General features: G+C 45.5%; 1 protein-coding gene across 1 annotated transcript in view; it reads right to left on the reverse strand.

Annotated features, from left to right (window-relative positions):
* CNTNAP2 (contactin associated protein 2) overlaps positions 1–16,639 on the reverse strand; it is a 1,324,851-nt gene that overhangs the window by 20,863 nt on the left and 1,287,349 nt on the right. Inside the window, exon 22 of the mRNA XM_008697394.2 lies at positions 7,052–7,291. Coding sequence (XP_008695616.2) covers positions 7,052–7,291 — 240 coding nt within the window. The remainder of the gene's footprint in view (positions 1–7,051; positions 7,292–16,639) is intronic.

The raw sequence follows: 16,639 nt of genomic DNA on the forward strand, positions 1-16,639 counted from the left end.
AGGTAGGGGAGCCTTTAGAAATCAACTTGCTGTTTCCCATGGTGAAGGACCTCGGAGAGGGGCAGCCTCAGTCCTCCCGGCCAGGACCTGGGGGACTGTATTCTGGGATCTAACAGGAGTGGCGCAGTTACACTGAGCCATCCCAAGGACCACAGTCCATCTAATTCCCAGTTTATTTGGGAGAAGAACCACATTCCTAAGAGGGCTGGTTTTTCACCTGGTCTGCGAACCTGAGTGAATCCACTGGACAAGTCTGGGTTTGGATCTCCCAGATTCCTGACAACCCCTGACCTTTGGTCCGGGGGTGGGGTGGGGTGGAGAACTGTTTGTTTTAACTGTTTGTTTAACTGTTTAACTAGTTTGTGTTAACTGTTCTCCACTCTGCTCAATGCTTTAGGACCCTCCATGTCCTGCCTGCTTCCCTCCAGGGAGCTGTGAGAATTCTGGTCAGAAGCCTCCCAGGATCAGATGTGGGTTCGCTCTAGGGTGGGAGCCCAGCGGCTCCCGGGGAGAGCGGGTACTAGGAGTTTGGCTGCCAGCACCTACCAGAGGCCCGTTCCTCAGGGCCTCTCTGGGGTGCGATGCACCTGTTACATACCATGCACCTGTGCTGAGAATATAACCTGGATGGACTAGGAGTCGTGCGAGACAGTAACCAGTCATAATCTAACTAAAGGATCCCTTAGGGAATGAAATCTCATATCTTCAAGTGCCTTGTCTATGTTAATCTATATTTAAAAAATTTATTTGGAGGGGGGGAGAGGAGAGGGAGATAGAATTCCAAGCAGACTTCCCACTGAGTGTGGAGCCCGAAGCGGGGCTCGATCTCACAACCCGGAGATCATGACCTGAGCTGAAACCAGAGTCAGACGCTTAAGTGACTGCGCCACCCAGGCGCCCCTCCATGTTAATATTTTTTAAAAGATCCGAGGATGTGGCCTTTGGTCTGATATATTTTGTACCAAATATCATGAACGTGATAAAACACGCCAGCACTTAATATGCACGCCTCATAAAACAGCTTGATGTACAGTTTGGAGTTGTTAGTGCAAAAATTTATGGCATCAGACTCCTGGATTTATTTTTTCTGGTGTTTGTTTTGTTTTTGTATTTTGCAGAATGTACATTGCCATCTGAAGTTGTCTTCCTGCTGGCAAATCCATGCCATTCTAAGGAGACAAGATTCTCTGAATTTGACAAAGAGAAAAAACAGAGCCCATAATCCTGAGAGGGAAATCACAGCAATTGTCTGGAGCTCTGCGATCCTTAAATAAACCGGAACTGAGGGCTGGGGTTTGCTTTTTCTACCTTGTAACTGCTGTTATAAAAATATTCTAACGACCATAACGATGTGCTTTAGAAATGGGCTGTACCTGTTTTCAAAGGGGGGAAAACTAGGTGGAAAAAAGATTGACTGGATATTTCTAATACTGCAGAATTGGTTAAAATCAAATCAACATGATTTATCATTTCCCCTCTAAAAAACACACTCTACCAGCCCCGAGCTAAGCCCTTGGGTTTGTGATGCTCCCGTCATAACTGTCCAGTGCTTTCCAAACTCCAATCATGTAGGGACCAGCTACACCTTTTTTGCCAAACCCATGAAAAACCCAATTTACTACTTATTTACTTATTTTCACTAAATTGACCTAATTTCTTATTTAAATAAATGCATTGATTACATTTTATATCCCTACTGAGGAATTCCATTGCCTGTCAAGCCTGTCCCTTTTTTTTAATTAAACAGTGAATAGCAAGGGCGGGAGAGGTGTTAAAAGACATGCCAGGAGCCAAAGGAGACTTTCTCTTATACAAGATTAGAAGGACTGAAAGAGAAGTGAACAGGAAATAACTTTATATTATGTAATGCCATGTCTATTTTCTTCCCATAATGATCTGGTGACCCCCGATCAAGGCCACCATGTTGCAGTGCTTCAGAAGCCATAGACTACAACGCAAATTAGTTACGCAGTGCACAGCCTGACCAACTGTAAATGTGCCTCATTTTGGAAACCAGTGACAGAGCCCAAAAGGCTTTATCGAGGTAAAGAGTAGCTTATTTAGTAGGGTCATGGAAGAGGAAAAGATCTTATCACTCGAAGCCTGCATACCTTGGAATACAGTTTTTGTTTTTATCCTTTGGTATCATCTAAGGTAAAAGGAAGAAATGTAAGAGAGCAGAAAGAATACAAGATCTAAGAGTGGATGTCTCGAATTCTAATTTCCAGGTCTCTGCAAAACAAATGTCCTGGTGTGAGTATGAAGTGAGTAGCCCTAATTCATCACTAAGATCCTTTTACTACTAAGGCCATAGGAATCCCTATTCTTCATAAATGCACTGTCTTTATTTTAAAGCTGCATTTCCCCCCCTGATAACCTTTCAAATAAAGTTTGCAGCTCATTCAAAAACTGGAAAAAATAATTTGACGTTTTCGGCAAATGGAGGCTCCTTCCTGGGCGCAGCCACTTCTCTAAGGATCCCCTGAGAGCCGCCGAGTCCAGCCCCACGCTGTGGATTTCTTGTTTGTTTTCAGTCTGTTTCTCCAGTTGTAAGTAGGCAGATCGGTGCTCCTCAAGTTCAGATAAAACTTCTCTATCTTGGTGAGCTTCCTAACAAAATAAATGGCCAGAGGAGCCCAACCTTTTGTAAGCTTACTGCTACAGCCTCTTCATTTGTGATTTTACCACATAAAGGCTCCACTGTTTCTCTTAAACTGATTTTTTTTTTTTTTTGCATTATTTGGGTATTTAATTTTCTTGTCTTCTGGTAACTTGACTTCAAAGGACTTACCAAGGGGGCTGTTAGTAAGCTTCTCTCTTATGTGATGAGTGATCCTCAGCCTTGACCACACACTGGAATCATCTGGGGAGGGATGCCGCCTACGAACACCTGTTTCTCACCTCCAGAGGGTTTGCCTTAATGGGTCAGGAGTGCAGCCTGGATATCAGGATTCGTCAAAGCCGACTAGGTAAGTCAAAGGCGATCTGAGATCGAGAACCACTGCACTAGACTGGTGTTTCCAACTTCCATGTGTGCCTAAGTCACCTGCGGACCTTGCTAAGATGCGGGTGCTGATTTCGTGCATCTGGGCTAGGGGTCTGGGATTCTGCATTTGGAACAAGCTTCCGGGACCACACTTTCCAAGGCACCAGATGAATTCATCTACTTCCAACTGTCCTTTTTTCAAAGCAGGACTCGTTAGTGCTCGCCTTCATTCTTGTCCTGTCCTGGCCCTACACAGACTCAGGTAACATGTGACTTACAGGCAGCGATGGTATTTTTGTGTATATACTGTTGTTTTGTTTCTGAATGTCTGGTAGCAAAGATTCTTACTCTATTTCCACATGAAAGATTATCTGGAAAAAGCAAAAGGCTCCCAAAGAGTAGGGTGCACTTGCTGATGTGGGGGTCCACTTAGAACCCCAGGGTTGGTATGAAGATGATTTTTAAGCTTAGGACATTTGGGTTCAACAGATGCAGAAAGAAATCTTTATGGAACTTCCTTTAGCTGACTGAAAGTGGAACCTTCTGGGAAATGAGACAGCTGTTCTCTCTTCTGGGCGGCTGGGACTCCCAGGAAGGAGACAGAGACTAAGCGTGCTGTAAGTGCTCTCTCCAGGGACTTCCATGGCCTTGAAGGAGACGGAAAGACCATTCGTAGCTGCATGAACAAGCATTATCACACACTTTCTTGTCTCCTGTTTTTTTTTTTCTTTTAGAAAACCACGTTCCCCCCAATAGAGGCCTTTTCTCCTCATTCCCTTTTCTTTACTATGTAAGGCATTTAAGCATCTAACCATTTATTGAGCTACTTCTCCTGTAAGCTCCTGTATGCATAGGAATACATTTTTTTTCTCCTGTTCATCTGTCTTTTATCAGCATTTTTTTGGGATGGGAGAGGGTAGAGGGACAGGGAGAGAGAATCCTAAGCAGGCTCCACACCCATCATGGAGCCTGACTTGGGGCTCAATTTCATGACCCTGAGATCATGACCTGAGCCAAAACCAGAGTCAGATGCTTAACCGACTGAGCCACCCAGGAGCCCTTGCCTTCTATCAGTTTAATTTGCAGGCCCCCGGAAACAGAACATGAGAATAGAGGGAAAGTTCTTCCTCCCTGACCCTATTAAGTAACCTTCCCTTATCTCTGTTCCCTGTCCAATCCTTCACCCACATTCTCTCTCATTTTCTTAAAGGCAAAAAAATCCAATCATGTTATCTAAATAAGCCTTCTGCTTTGTAGTTCATAAGCTGTTTCCTGTCCCTTTAATAAAGTTCATGAGACAGACACACAATTCCTTTATAAGCATTCCCCCACACATGGAAATGGCTGGCAAGGAGGTCGATGCAGCAGCTGGTCAACACCGGATGAGGACTCTGTCCAATGCAAGTGGCAATTCTCTGCAAATGGACCTTATGTGACAGTACAACCATAATGTCTGGGGTGCAGATATTTGATTTAAACATTGAGGGGCGCCTGGGTGGTTCAGTTGGTTAAGCATTTTCCCTTCGGCTCAGGTCATGATCTCGGGGTCCTGGGATGGAGCCCTGCTCAGCGGTGGGGGGGGGGTGGTCTGCTTCTTCCTCTCCCTCTGCCCCTCCCCCTGCTCGTGCACGCATGTGCTCTCTTTCTCTCTCGCTCAAATACTCTTTAAAAAAAATAAACACTGAAAAATAACAGAAAAGTTCCCTACATACATTTTCACTATATCAATCATAAGAATGAAACCGTCCCGTGTAAAGCATGATTTTTTAAAAAAACCAATGAACTCAAACTGTCTAGCCCCTACAACTGTATCTCTCAGACCATAAAGCAAACACTGCTAATTAAGGCCCATTGAATGTAAGCTTGCATTGGCCCAGAGTAGTATCTAGAGGTTTCTGAAACTGGTTTCTTGGCAGCCGACTTAGACCACACACGCTCATGGCCTCACACAGGGTGTACCTGGAACAGCCTAAGAACTTGGGCATTTCAAAGATCATGCCGTTGTCTTGGTCCACACGGGCATCCGGAGGAATTTATCTGAGAAATCTCTGTTCCTTTGTAGCCCTGACATATGTCTTTTCTCAGCTTACATTTTCACTCCTACTTTTCTACTTTCGGCATTAGGATGCTTTCCTTTGTTCAAGGCAGCCCATGAGGAAAAACCAGCCTGCTGTGTAATCCTAACAACACTCATGAAAGAGAATTCTTTATAAGCACCGTTGGCACACAGCACCCCTCATCATGTTATAGGACCCCATGTGTGAGGAACAAAGAGGATTGTTTAGTCTGTAAATTGGCTATTCTGACAATGGGGCAATTTTGGCTTCTTTCGAAGCTTTGTAAAGCTCTGCAGCACAGATCCTGGCAAAGCAATCCCAAGGACAAGGGCTGCATGAGAGCTGATAAACACGGCGTACGGGCTGGGATATGTGTAAGGCAACCGGACGCATGATGTTTACATGATGACCTGCTATGAGTTAGAAGTCAGGGTGGGGGAGAGTCTGGAACCTTGACTGGACAGTCAAGCATCATGGCAAATCGTGTCTCACATCATAATAACCACATTGTTACTATTATTGCTGCTAAACTTCTTAAACGTTTGTTACATGTCTATAACCACACCGAGGGCCTTCAGGACATCGTCCTGCATAGGATTCTGGGAACTGGGTCTTCTTATCTTCATTTTTTAAAAAAGATTTTATTTATTTCAGGGAGAGAAGCAGAGAGAGACAGAGAGAGCATGAGCAGGGGGAGCGGGACCGGGAGTGGGAGACGGAGAAGCAGACTCCCTGCTAAGCAGGGAGCTGCATGTGGGGCTCGATCCCAGGACCCCAGGATCATGACCTGAGACAAAGGCAGACGCTTAACCGACTGAGCCACCCAGGCACCCCAGTGGCTTTATCTCCATTTTATTCACAAGGAAACGGAGGAACAAGGTCAAGAAACATGCCCATGTTTAACCTGCTGATGAGACCCTGACGGGGCTGGTGCCACACTGCCTGCACCGTCCTCTCCCATGTTCAGCTGTAGCAACATCACATGTTGCTCCGCAGATGCGTGGACCGTCAGATTTGGAGGTCACGCAGAGATCACACCTCACCCTTCACCTTAGGGGTGACAATGCAGAGCCTTGGAGAGGTCACCCAAGTGGCCCAAGGTCAGGCTGGGTAGAGCAAAGAGTAAGACTCTATGGCTCTCTGCCACTGGACGTCATGGGCATGCGGAATTTGCTCCCAATTCATTTTGTAGCCAAGAGCCGTAGCCTTTCATTGTAGGCCCGAGCTTCCCAGTTACATGTCTTATTGCCTGCAGGAGTGGGACTAAATCCCCTGAGTCCTATAAGCTTAAATGGACCTCTTAAAATCTGGAGGCCTATGGGATTATTCACATACATACCAGGGTCAGGAGATGGATCTCTGCATTGCTTTAGGCAAATCTTTCCTGGAGCACCTGGGTGGCTCAGCCGGTTAAATGTCTGCCTTTGGCTCAAGTCATGATCCCGGGATCCCGGGATCGAGCCCCGTGTGGGGTTCCCTGTTCAGTGGGGGAGTCTGCTTCTCCATTTCCCTCTGCTTGTGCTCTCTCTCAATAAATAAATAAAATCTTAAAAAAAAAGACTCTCTTCCTCTCCCTCTGCTTCTCCACCTCCTCTCAAATAAATAATTAAATCTTAAAAAAAAAAAATCTTTCCTGATAGTGGACCTGGGACTGCGGGGCTGCAGTGAGAGTCATAAAGCCAACGGCGAACAAGTGACGAACAGGTCATCCCAAAGTCACATCACAGACATCAGTTTAGGCATCTCCTAATTTCGCTTCAATGAGGGAGAGTCAACAGTTTCCATGTCCCTTACCTTCCCCTTATTCACCTCTGGCTCTGAGCCAGGCTGCAGGCTGTAACTTTCGAGCACTTGGTGTGTGCTGAGCACTCCTGGGCTCACACGTTTCCTCGTGCCCTTAGTCCTCCGGCGGCCTTACCAGGCTTACCGGTTCTGTTACTAACCCCATTTTACAGACGACGAAACTGAGGTTTAAGGAAACAAAACAACCTGGCCAGCACTGCCTTACCTGAATCCAAGTGATCTAAGTGCCAGGGGTCCGTGGCAGACGACATGGGGGACAGGGTCAGTGGGGAGGCGCCGCAGTTGGACTCCACCAGCTCGCCCTGAATGTGCACGTGAGCCGAGGCGTTCGTCTGTCTCAAGGCCGCCTTGAGAGGCGCAATCTGGTTGAACTGGACTCTGGAGAGGCACCCAGTGAATCCCGGGGTGTTGTATTTGTGAATCTCTTGGTCGATCTTCCCCGTTTCTAAAAGATAAAGAAAGAGAAAATAAAAATCTTCTCCCACTCACTATATTCCAGCTGTAAAACCACCTCGTCTTTGAAAGTCTGCATCCAAATCTTCCTCTAGGTTTCAGTTTAAGATGTTATATTCTTTTAGATGAAATATTAACGACTCGATAAGGTTTAGGGCTGGAGACTTTGCTGTAAAAGAACCTCTGTGTTACTAGAGAACGGGCAGGCTGAGGAGAATACGACTAGCACGCATAAAGACCTTCCCAATACCTGTGGTATTGTCGAAACCAACCACATTCACTGGCTCCTGACTGAGCTTTCTCCTTCTTTTTTCCCTCTGACACATATTGAACAAATCCCCTCCTGGTAAATTATGGTTCTGTTTTGTACCTCATTCTTACTTTCTTCTTCAGAATTCTTTAAAAAAAAAAAAAAAAGAAGAGAGTTCCCGTAGCCTATAACGGCACATTTTCTTCCACATCCAATCCCCGTGGAATTCTGAGGTTTACAGAAGCCCAGCTTGGACCTGATGGATGTTTTGGAAGTTAGGAAACTTTCCCAACTCAATCACAAATATACATACGCAGTTAAGAATCGCTACCTCCCCCCAGTCTGTGAGTTCGACATCTTCCTACACTAACATTCAAATCACAGAGGAATCTGAATAGAGGCATTTCTAATGAACTGTTTCAATTACTATAACCACATACTGTCTCACCAGTTAGCTCAGTAAAAGCCAGTGTCTTTTTGACCCTCTGTCCAGAGTTTTACAATCTATGCAGCAGAAATGAACGTTGAAGGAGCCCTAGACCGTTCTTATGGGTGGTTTTCACAAGGCGGTTCCTGGACCAGCAGCATCAGCATCACCTGGGAACTTGTTAGGAATGCTGGGGAGGGGGAGGGGGCGGCAATCTGTGCTTCCACGAGCCCTCCAGGTGCTTCTGCAACCCGCTGAGGCTTGAGACCACGTGTGTGGGCCCTGGGCAGCGCTATCAGCCCAGGCGGTGCACAAATGGCCCTTCAGAAAACAGCAAGGCAGCTTGACGGGAGATCATGCTAACATGATGACTGTCTTTTCAAACCAAGGACAAGGGGGCGCCTGGGTGATTCAGTTAAGTGTCTGCCTTCAGCTCAGGTCATGATCCTAGGGTCCTGGGATTGAGACCCGCATTGGGGCTCAGCGGGGAGTCTGCTTCTCCCTCTCACTCAGCCTCTCCCCACCCTCCCCCCGCTTGCGCGCTCTCTCTCTCTCTCTCTCTCTAATAAATAAATAAGATCTCAAAAAAAAAATCAAAGAGAAGGATGTGAGATATTTAACCTTCCACTTGAACTGTGAAAAACACAGATTTTGGGAAACAGAAGGCCATCTACTTCTTTAAAAAACTGAACTTCAAGCAGCTGATGTTTCTTATTGGGGAATGAACCCATGAAGTCGTCTTATAAAAATTCACTCCCCAATAAAGAAAGAAATCAGTAGGGGGCTTTTAGGCCTTGGGGGCAGAAGTGGGTGTATTGATTAATCATCATATTAAAGAATCAGTTCAGGGACTAACCTGTACTAGTCCAATGTGAATTTTGAGAAACAGAAGAGATGGGCAGGGAATGGTAATGCTGGGGATTCTAATAGGGGCTTAGTCAGCCAAGTACATAGACATTTTAATTACTAATTCTCCAGTTTTCTCCTGCAGTAAATTTCAGTCTGTGACTGAGTTAGAGCATGTTCCAATTAGGATGGGGCCGAATGCACCTGTGACTGAACAAAAAAATCCCACAGTCACAAGGTCTCCCTGATGACCAGGAAGAGGCTCTGGTCCCACTGACCCCTCACTGGCTGTTCTCTTTTTCCTCCTCACTTTCTCCTCAATAATTGCAGGATTACTGAATGAATGAATTCATTGATTCACTGAAGCAATGAATAAGAAGTCAATGATTCATTCTTTGTCTCTTGGTCTAATATCAGAATTCCTTGTTCTGGGTTCACCAACTTGCCCTCCATGCAAAGAGTTCATATATTTGGTTTCTATCCCCTCCTTCCGATGATCTGCCTTCCTTTGAGGCATCCTCAGACCAAGAGACTCAGGGTGACTCTTTGTTGCCAGGGTGGGAAGGGAGACCTCAGCTCCTTGCTTTCCCAAATTTCTATCTGGCTCACAGCTGTGGTTGAGGCACCAAAACAAGGGGCTGCTTGGTGGCGGGAAACTGGGAACAACCTCAGCTCCACCTGCTGCTTCTCATCCATAAATGGAGAATTCTTTCTAGCCTGTCCAGCCTTGGAGTAGGGCTCAGGAAGGCAGGCTTTTGGGGCTGGGAGCTACTGCTACCTGCTGGGACTTCAATTCAGTTCCGTTCAGTTCAATTCAGTTCAATTCAATTCAATTCAATTCAATTCAATTCAATTCAATTCAATTCATTGCATGTATTCACCGCCTGGCAGCGGTAGCGGGAAGACGGAGAGCAATACAGAAATTTACCCTAAGTAGCTCGCAACCTAGCTGGGGAACCAAGCTTGCGAATAACCAAGTACTACAACTGAACAAATGTTGTACAATGACAAGAGTTAACATTGACGGAACCTTTAAAACTAGATGCTTTATACAAATTAGACATTTAATACCCAGAACAACCCTATGGAAAAGGGAGTGTTACTATCCCTATGGAATGTACGGGGAAACTGAGGATGACGCTTTAGCCCCCTTGGCCAGTGACGCAGGGCAGGCTAGTGCCAGAGCCTCTGCAGCACTGTGATTTTCTGAGCTGAGCGACAAACGATGTATTTGGCAAAATGATCAAAGTCTATGGTAAACCTGGGAAGCAAGTTTGCCTGGGGTTCTGGAGAGCACGTTAGGAGAGGTAATGCTAGAACTTGTTTTGTTTTGTGGGAAGAACACTTTTAACATAAAATCTACCCTCCTAACACATGTTTAAGTATGCAGGACGATATTGCTAACTCCAGGCACTGTGCTGTGTAGCAGATCTCTAATGCTCGACTTACAGAAGTGAAAACAATGTGTCCTTTGACCAACACCCGGCACCCCTGGCAGCCACCATTCTACTCTCTGCTTCTGTGAGTTGGACTAGTTTCGATTCCTGATGTAAGTGGGACCATGGAGTTTGTTCTTCTGCATCTGGCTTATTTCACTTAGCATAATGTCCTCCAAGTTCATCCAGGTTGTAGCAAATGGCAGGATTCCCTTCTTTTGAAGGCTGAATAATATTCCATTGTGTGTACGGACGTTTAACTTGTTTCCAGGTTTTTGCGATCATAAATCATGCCGCAATGAACATGGAGTGCAGATTGCTCTTTGAGATCCCGATTTCAGTTCTTTTGGGTATACATGCCTGGAAGTGAGACTATATCACACGGTAGTTCTAATTTTAATTTTGGGGGGGCGGGGGGAACTTCCACACCGTTTTCCATAGTGGCTGCACCCTTCTCCATTCCCACCAATTTCTCCACATCTTCACCAACCCTTATGTCGTGTAGAACTAGGTTTTGAAAATAAAAGGGACGAGAACTCCAGGTTGAGTTATGAGGTCAGTGACGTTCTGGGACTGGTGGGAGTCTGATGGGGTCAGAGCTCAAGGCCAAATTAGGAAGAGCCTTGAATGCCACACTAAGATGTTTGTATTTAAGGTGGAAACTCAAAGATGCTGAAGCTGCAGAGGACTGTGATGGGAACCGTGTTAGACTATTCTATCGGCAGCATAGCACCTACTCTGTGCAAGTGGTCACATGAGCCCCCCAGGCCCTGCCAACTCCCTGGGCTCAGACAGGCACATGGCTTTCTGCCCTTCACATATGGCAAGCTTACCTATCACACACAGAAAATGAACAGTTTCAAAGCCATGCCTATCTAAGGGTTCCCAGTTTAACGTGGGGTCCCCGTTTCTAAAAGAGATGTCCTCTTCTGAATGTCTCCCTCTGAGATGACAGATGCAAGGCAGATGGCCAGAGGTGGGCCCCAGGAAGGGGGTTCATATGGTGAACCAAGGACACCCCTCCCCCACCATGGTGGGAAGGAGCAGGGGCCCTCAGGCTCAGACTCACGGGGGCTGTGAGCACAGGTAGAAATGTCAGCTGGGTGGGCAGAGGCTGGGGGCTGGGCTGTAAGCACCAGCCCTGGGGGTGAACTTCTGGTGCTTTTCCCTCTCTTAAGGGTGCCTGCACTCTGCTCATTCTCTTCTTTAGCTTTTCCCCTTTCTGTGTTTGCTGTTGGGGAAAATCCCCAGTGTTTCAACTGTTGTTCTTTTCTTGAAAGGTGACTGGGTCACAGAACCAAGAGTTCTGACGAGCAGGGGAGCAGAACCAACATTTCCATATCCAGACGGTGCTCCAAATCTAGTTGATGTTGGCTGAGACTCATTCCCCTGGTGAGGTGAAGACTGCAATGGGTGCTCTTGATTCTTGAGGTCCAGATGGTTCCACCTCTGGGCCATGGGATAACAGCATGAAGAGCTTCTGTACGGGTGAGCTACTCTGTTGAGTACACACAGTATGTCCTGAAGCCTCCCGACCATCCTCAGAGAGGGACAGGATTATCCCCACTTCACAGATGAGAAAACTGAGGCATAGAGAAGTTAGGCTTTGCTAATGAACGAACACTTATGTTTCATGGAAAAAAGCACAGAAGTCAAATGTTTTATTCTCAATTTCTCTCTCAAAAAATAGACTATATTATGTTGCCTTTCTAGTCCGGGACTCTATAGCAATGTCATAGTGAGGTTAAAACAATTTTTTTAATGGCTACTAGAGACTGCTTTTTTTTTTTTTTTTTAAAGACTTTATTTATTTATTTGAGAGAGAGAGAGAGCACAAGCGGAGGGGAGGGGCAGAGGCAGAGGGAGAAGCGGACGCCCCGCTTAGCAGGGAGCCCGATGAGGGGCTCAATCCCAGGACCTGGAGATTGTGACCTGAGCTGAAGGCAGACGCTTAACCATCTGGCCACCCAGGCTCCCCTAGAGACTGTTTTAAGACCATGTTTCATTAGTGACTTAGCCAGTAATAAACTTTTTAAAAATGCCATGAACTGACGTCAAAGCTTTGCCAGCATCAGTTAAAGCACGGGCAAGTTCTGTCAGTGCTTGTCTGGAATACCAATCTGTCCCTAGGGACAACTAACACATGATAGTAGGCTACTGCTTTAGTGTCTTCGAGCTCATTACAGGTAAATTATGTTAATCTGTAAAATTAATTGAATGGCTTTTGCACTGAAATCAAATATTACAGCACAATTCACTGTAAGAGACTACTTCTGCATGGAGACGTCTTGGCCAAGGTGTCATGTGGGGGAGACCTGCTCTGAAGAATGCCAATTTTAGAAATGCAGTACAATCACTTCTGAAATTAGATTCTGAAGTTGTCCTTAGTACTTTAATACCTCACCTGCATAATGGTGTGGGTTATAGCAAATAGCCCACTTAAAATATGACACAATTCCAGGTGAAATTTTACAATGAAGTGTGCACAATGATACTTTCAAGGAGGCAGCGATCACATTTGCAATGCGTGAGCAGGATTTTGGCTGCTGAATACCAAGGGCCAGGTGGGAGTGATATGAGAAGGGAGAGGAGAAGGAGCACCCACACAAGCCACCCCCGGCCCCCTGACCACAGATCCATGCTGGGGCCCCATGCACACGCATGAGCACCGCCTCAGCGGCTCAAATCCAGATGCTGACACCTCAACAGAGATTTCTCATTTACCTTACAGACCACTGAAACTCATCTGCATATTCTTCTTGTGTACCCCATGGGATCTATCCATCCGCTGATTTTTTGTTTTATACGTCTTAGAAATTCCTATCCATATTTTTTTGGGGGGGGGATGTGATATGAAATGTCCCTGTCAACTCAATTATTTACTTTCTGTGAAAGAGAGCCAAAAGATCTTAGGAGGTCAGTGGGACCCAAATTAAAACTTTTGACAAGGCTCTCTTGTGTGCCCGTCACCGTGTTAGGGGCTGGGGAGTCACCTTTTAAGAATCTGTGGGATGGATGGAGAGGGCAGAGCCGGGCTCCGGCCCCCAAGCTCACCTGTGCTCTGCAGAGACTCCGGTGCCCCTGGCCCCATCATGGAGGGGTAGCTGTCCCCTCCACTCCCTCCCTCTGCTCCTGGGGGAATAGTCCTATTGGTGGCACTGGGGGTGGCCTAGGTCATTCTCAGACTGGACATTAAATAACATGTGATCACAGGGAGAGGAAGTTCTTTCCTTCTTGTTCTCTTTTAATCCTTCACAAAGAAGGTGTCAGGTTGGCCCAGTCTGGGACTGGACTCTCTTGCTCACCCCTCCGACACTTGCCAGTTTTGCTTTTTAACAGCCGACCTCAGACCTGAACGCTCCAGCCGACAGCAGCACTCAATTTCCCAATATTTCCATGGCACGTGTTTTTACCACTCCTGTATGGCTACAGCAAGTGATACTGGTATTTGGTTTTACGGTTGTATTGCAAGATTTCCTTATAACATGCTCTCCTTTGAACATAAATTTATTTAAGGGAAAATGGTAAGTCCATTTCAAGAACAATGTTAAGTAGGGGCGCCTGGGTGGCTCAGTGGCTTTATATGTGGCTCAGGTGGTTAAGCGTCTGCCTTCAGCTCAGGTCATGATCTGGGGTCTTGGGATTGAGCCGCATGTTGGGCTCCCTGCTCAGCGGGGAGCCTGCTTCTCCCTCTCCCACTCCCCCTGCTTGTGAGCGCATTTTTTTTTCTCTCTCTCTTTCTCTCATTTCCCCAGAAATGGGAAAAAATGTAAACAAAAAAGGCAAAAAAATGATGCCGTTGGCTCTCCAATTACTGTTCTTTGGGGAATACAGCTATGAGAAACTTGGTGCTCCTCCGTACCCCTTAATTTTGGGCCTTAGGCACCTCTGTTCCACTCACGTGGCATTCTATTCTCCTCCTCTGTTCGTGCTTAGTTCCTGTGATTATCCACACTTTCGAACATCAGAGGTCCCCAGTTCTTCAAAAAGAGAGCCTAAGTGGCTTCCTCCCAGGTTCTGCTCTGGGCTCTACCGACCTGGCCCAGCTGTGCTCCTTCCCTGTCCAGACGGGCCAGAAGCCTGAATCTGTGCCTCCACTACATTTACCCTTTCCTTGAGAGCAGGGCTGAACGTACTTATCTTCGTGTTCCTCCAAATGTCTCAAATAGCCTCTTGCACGAAGGCATCTGCCAGTGACCGCGTGCGCGATAGAACTGTGGCTCTGTGTTAGACAGTCTCTCGTCCACGCTTGGGTTGTGTGGGATGGGAACCAACGCCACAGAGACTGAGGTACAGCCAAGTTCACGGTGGGCCAAAGTTCATCAGCTTCAATAGGTGTGGAATGTGGCTTTGAGAGGAGGGGAAAGTAGTAGATCTAGGTCCAACACAGTTTTATATTTTTATATACATTTTATATTTATATTTACATATATATTTTATAAATATTTATTTATAAAGGTCTTTATATATGAACAGACTTTATATTTATATATGTATTTATTTTTAGAAGTACTGTTACCTGGAAATCCATCTCTCTAAAAACACACTCATCTTTGAAAATATAGTCTTGCTCTCACCTCGACAGTCACCTATTTAATACTGAACAGCCATTACTATATAAACCCTCCATCAGCCTCAAGAGTGAAGTAGCGGTTATATGGGACCTAATGGAATAAATAGGAAGTGGATTTGAAACCACTGCCCGCGTGAAGCTTTAAATAATTCTTGGACTATCAGACTGGAATGAGACTGGTGAGTAGTCCAAACGATACACGCTGGGAAACATGACCAAGGTGCGGCTGGGCTCTCAGCCGCCCTGAATGGCGACTCTCAAGATTAGGGCTGAGCATCTGGGTCTCCACTGACACAGCAGCTGGACGCAGGTTAATTACATGAGGTACAATTTTCCCATTTGGTTATAGTTGTATGGATGGGAGCCTGTGTGGGTCACTGGGATAGATAAATGGGAAATAACTGTGAGCAAAAGAAATTCAAAAAAGAGGGGGGAAAAGGCAACAAAAAAGCCAAGAGCATTCAGCTAAAAAAGCAACATCCACCCACATAAACCCCATTCTTCCATTTTAACATGATCGCATGATTAACATTAGGCAGGGCCCTGAAATGTAGACATCCAGGTTCAGCATCAGCTGTCTGCTCTCACAGGCTAAATTTCTGGGTCAGTGATGTCTTCCTGACCAGCTGCCTTTCAAAAGGTGCACAGCTAGACCTAAATCCATACACATAACTGATGTACAGAATTACGTACTATGACATTTTATTAATCCCTGCAAGAAAGACACTAATGAAATTTCATTGTATTTGCTTTATGCTTTTCTCTCTTCCAGAGGAAGGCGGGACTGAAATATGCAGGTGTAATTTAAATAGCTCTTGACCTGTAACAAATGCTAACTCAGTTACAAAGAGGCAATCTGCTGGGAGAAGCAGAATCTTCTCCTCCTATGCTGCAAATCTTTTTCTAAGGATTAATAAAACAAGACTGGATTTTCCCCCCAGAAATAACAAAAAGAAATGTCTTAAACGTGAAGATGCTAGCCTACACTATTTTGCAAAATGATGAAGTATTACATTTTTATTTGTATAAACTTATTACAGTCCCTGAACTTTCGGGAAATGTATATATAGGTTGGACTTGTCATTCCCTATGTTAAAATCTAGTCTGAGAACTACAGACTTGCTGGGTAATATAACCCAGTGTGATTACAATACAAAGGGAAGATAGGATCCCTGAGCTGTTTCCAAAACACCCGACATTTGGCATCATACAGAACACACACCTGAAAGATAAATTTCCCACTTTCTCCGAAATGTTTCAAGTTGTCAGACGTGAGATAGAAACCCTGGTGCCCCCTTCCTGCAGCCCGGGGTGCCCTGCTGCACAGCATGATTTTTCAGGGCTAAGAATAACAGGCTTTGCTGAAAGTAACAAGACCTTTCAGAAAACTGGATGTACCCCTCAGTCAAACCACAGAGTTGGGTGCTGCTGTGATTGACTGCATCAGAAAGGCAGGTCTGATGTTACCTCTCACAATCTTAGTAAATATAAGCTACGTGTCCTAGCTATTTGCTATTGGAGAACAGAACACTAATGCATTTCCCACAAGTTGGAAATGAACAGAACTGCGTCTTACTCACTGGATTTTATCCCACGTTTGCTTTTGCATTTTAACTTGTTAGCAACAGAAATAGAATCCTATATAAAAAATTACCAAACTGAAAAATAATTTCTTCTGTGTATGCTCTGCTTCTGCTAAAACTTTTTTTTTTTTTTAAGGTTTTGGAAAGCCCTACTACACTGTAGCCAACACCATACGGAGAGTGAGTTTTAGCTTTTAAGTTTTCCTTAATGCCTCTCTAAACCAT

The sequence above is a fragment of the Ursus maritimus genome, unplaced genomic scaffold (genome assembly GCF_017311325.1).
Source record: "Ursus maritimus isolate PB19 unplaced genomic scaffold, ASM1731132v1 scaffold_3, whole genome shotgun sequence".
Classification (NCBI taxonomy): Eukaryota; Metazoa; Chordata; class Mammalia; order Carnivora; family Ursidae; genus Ursus; species Ursus maritimus.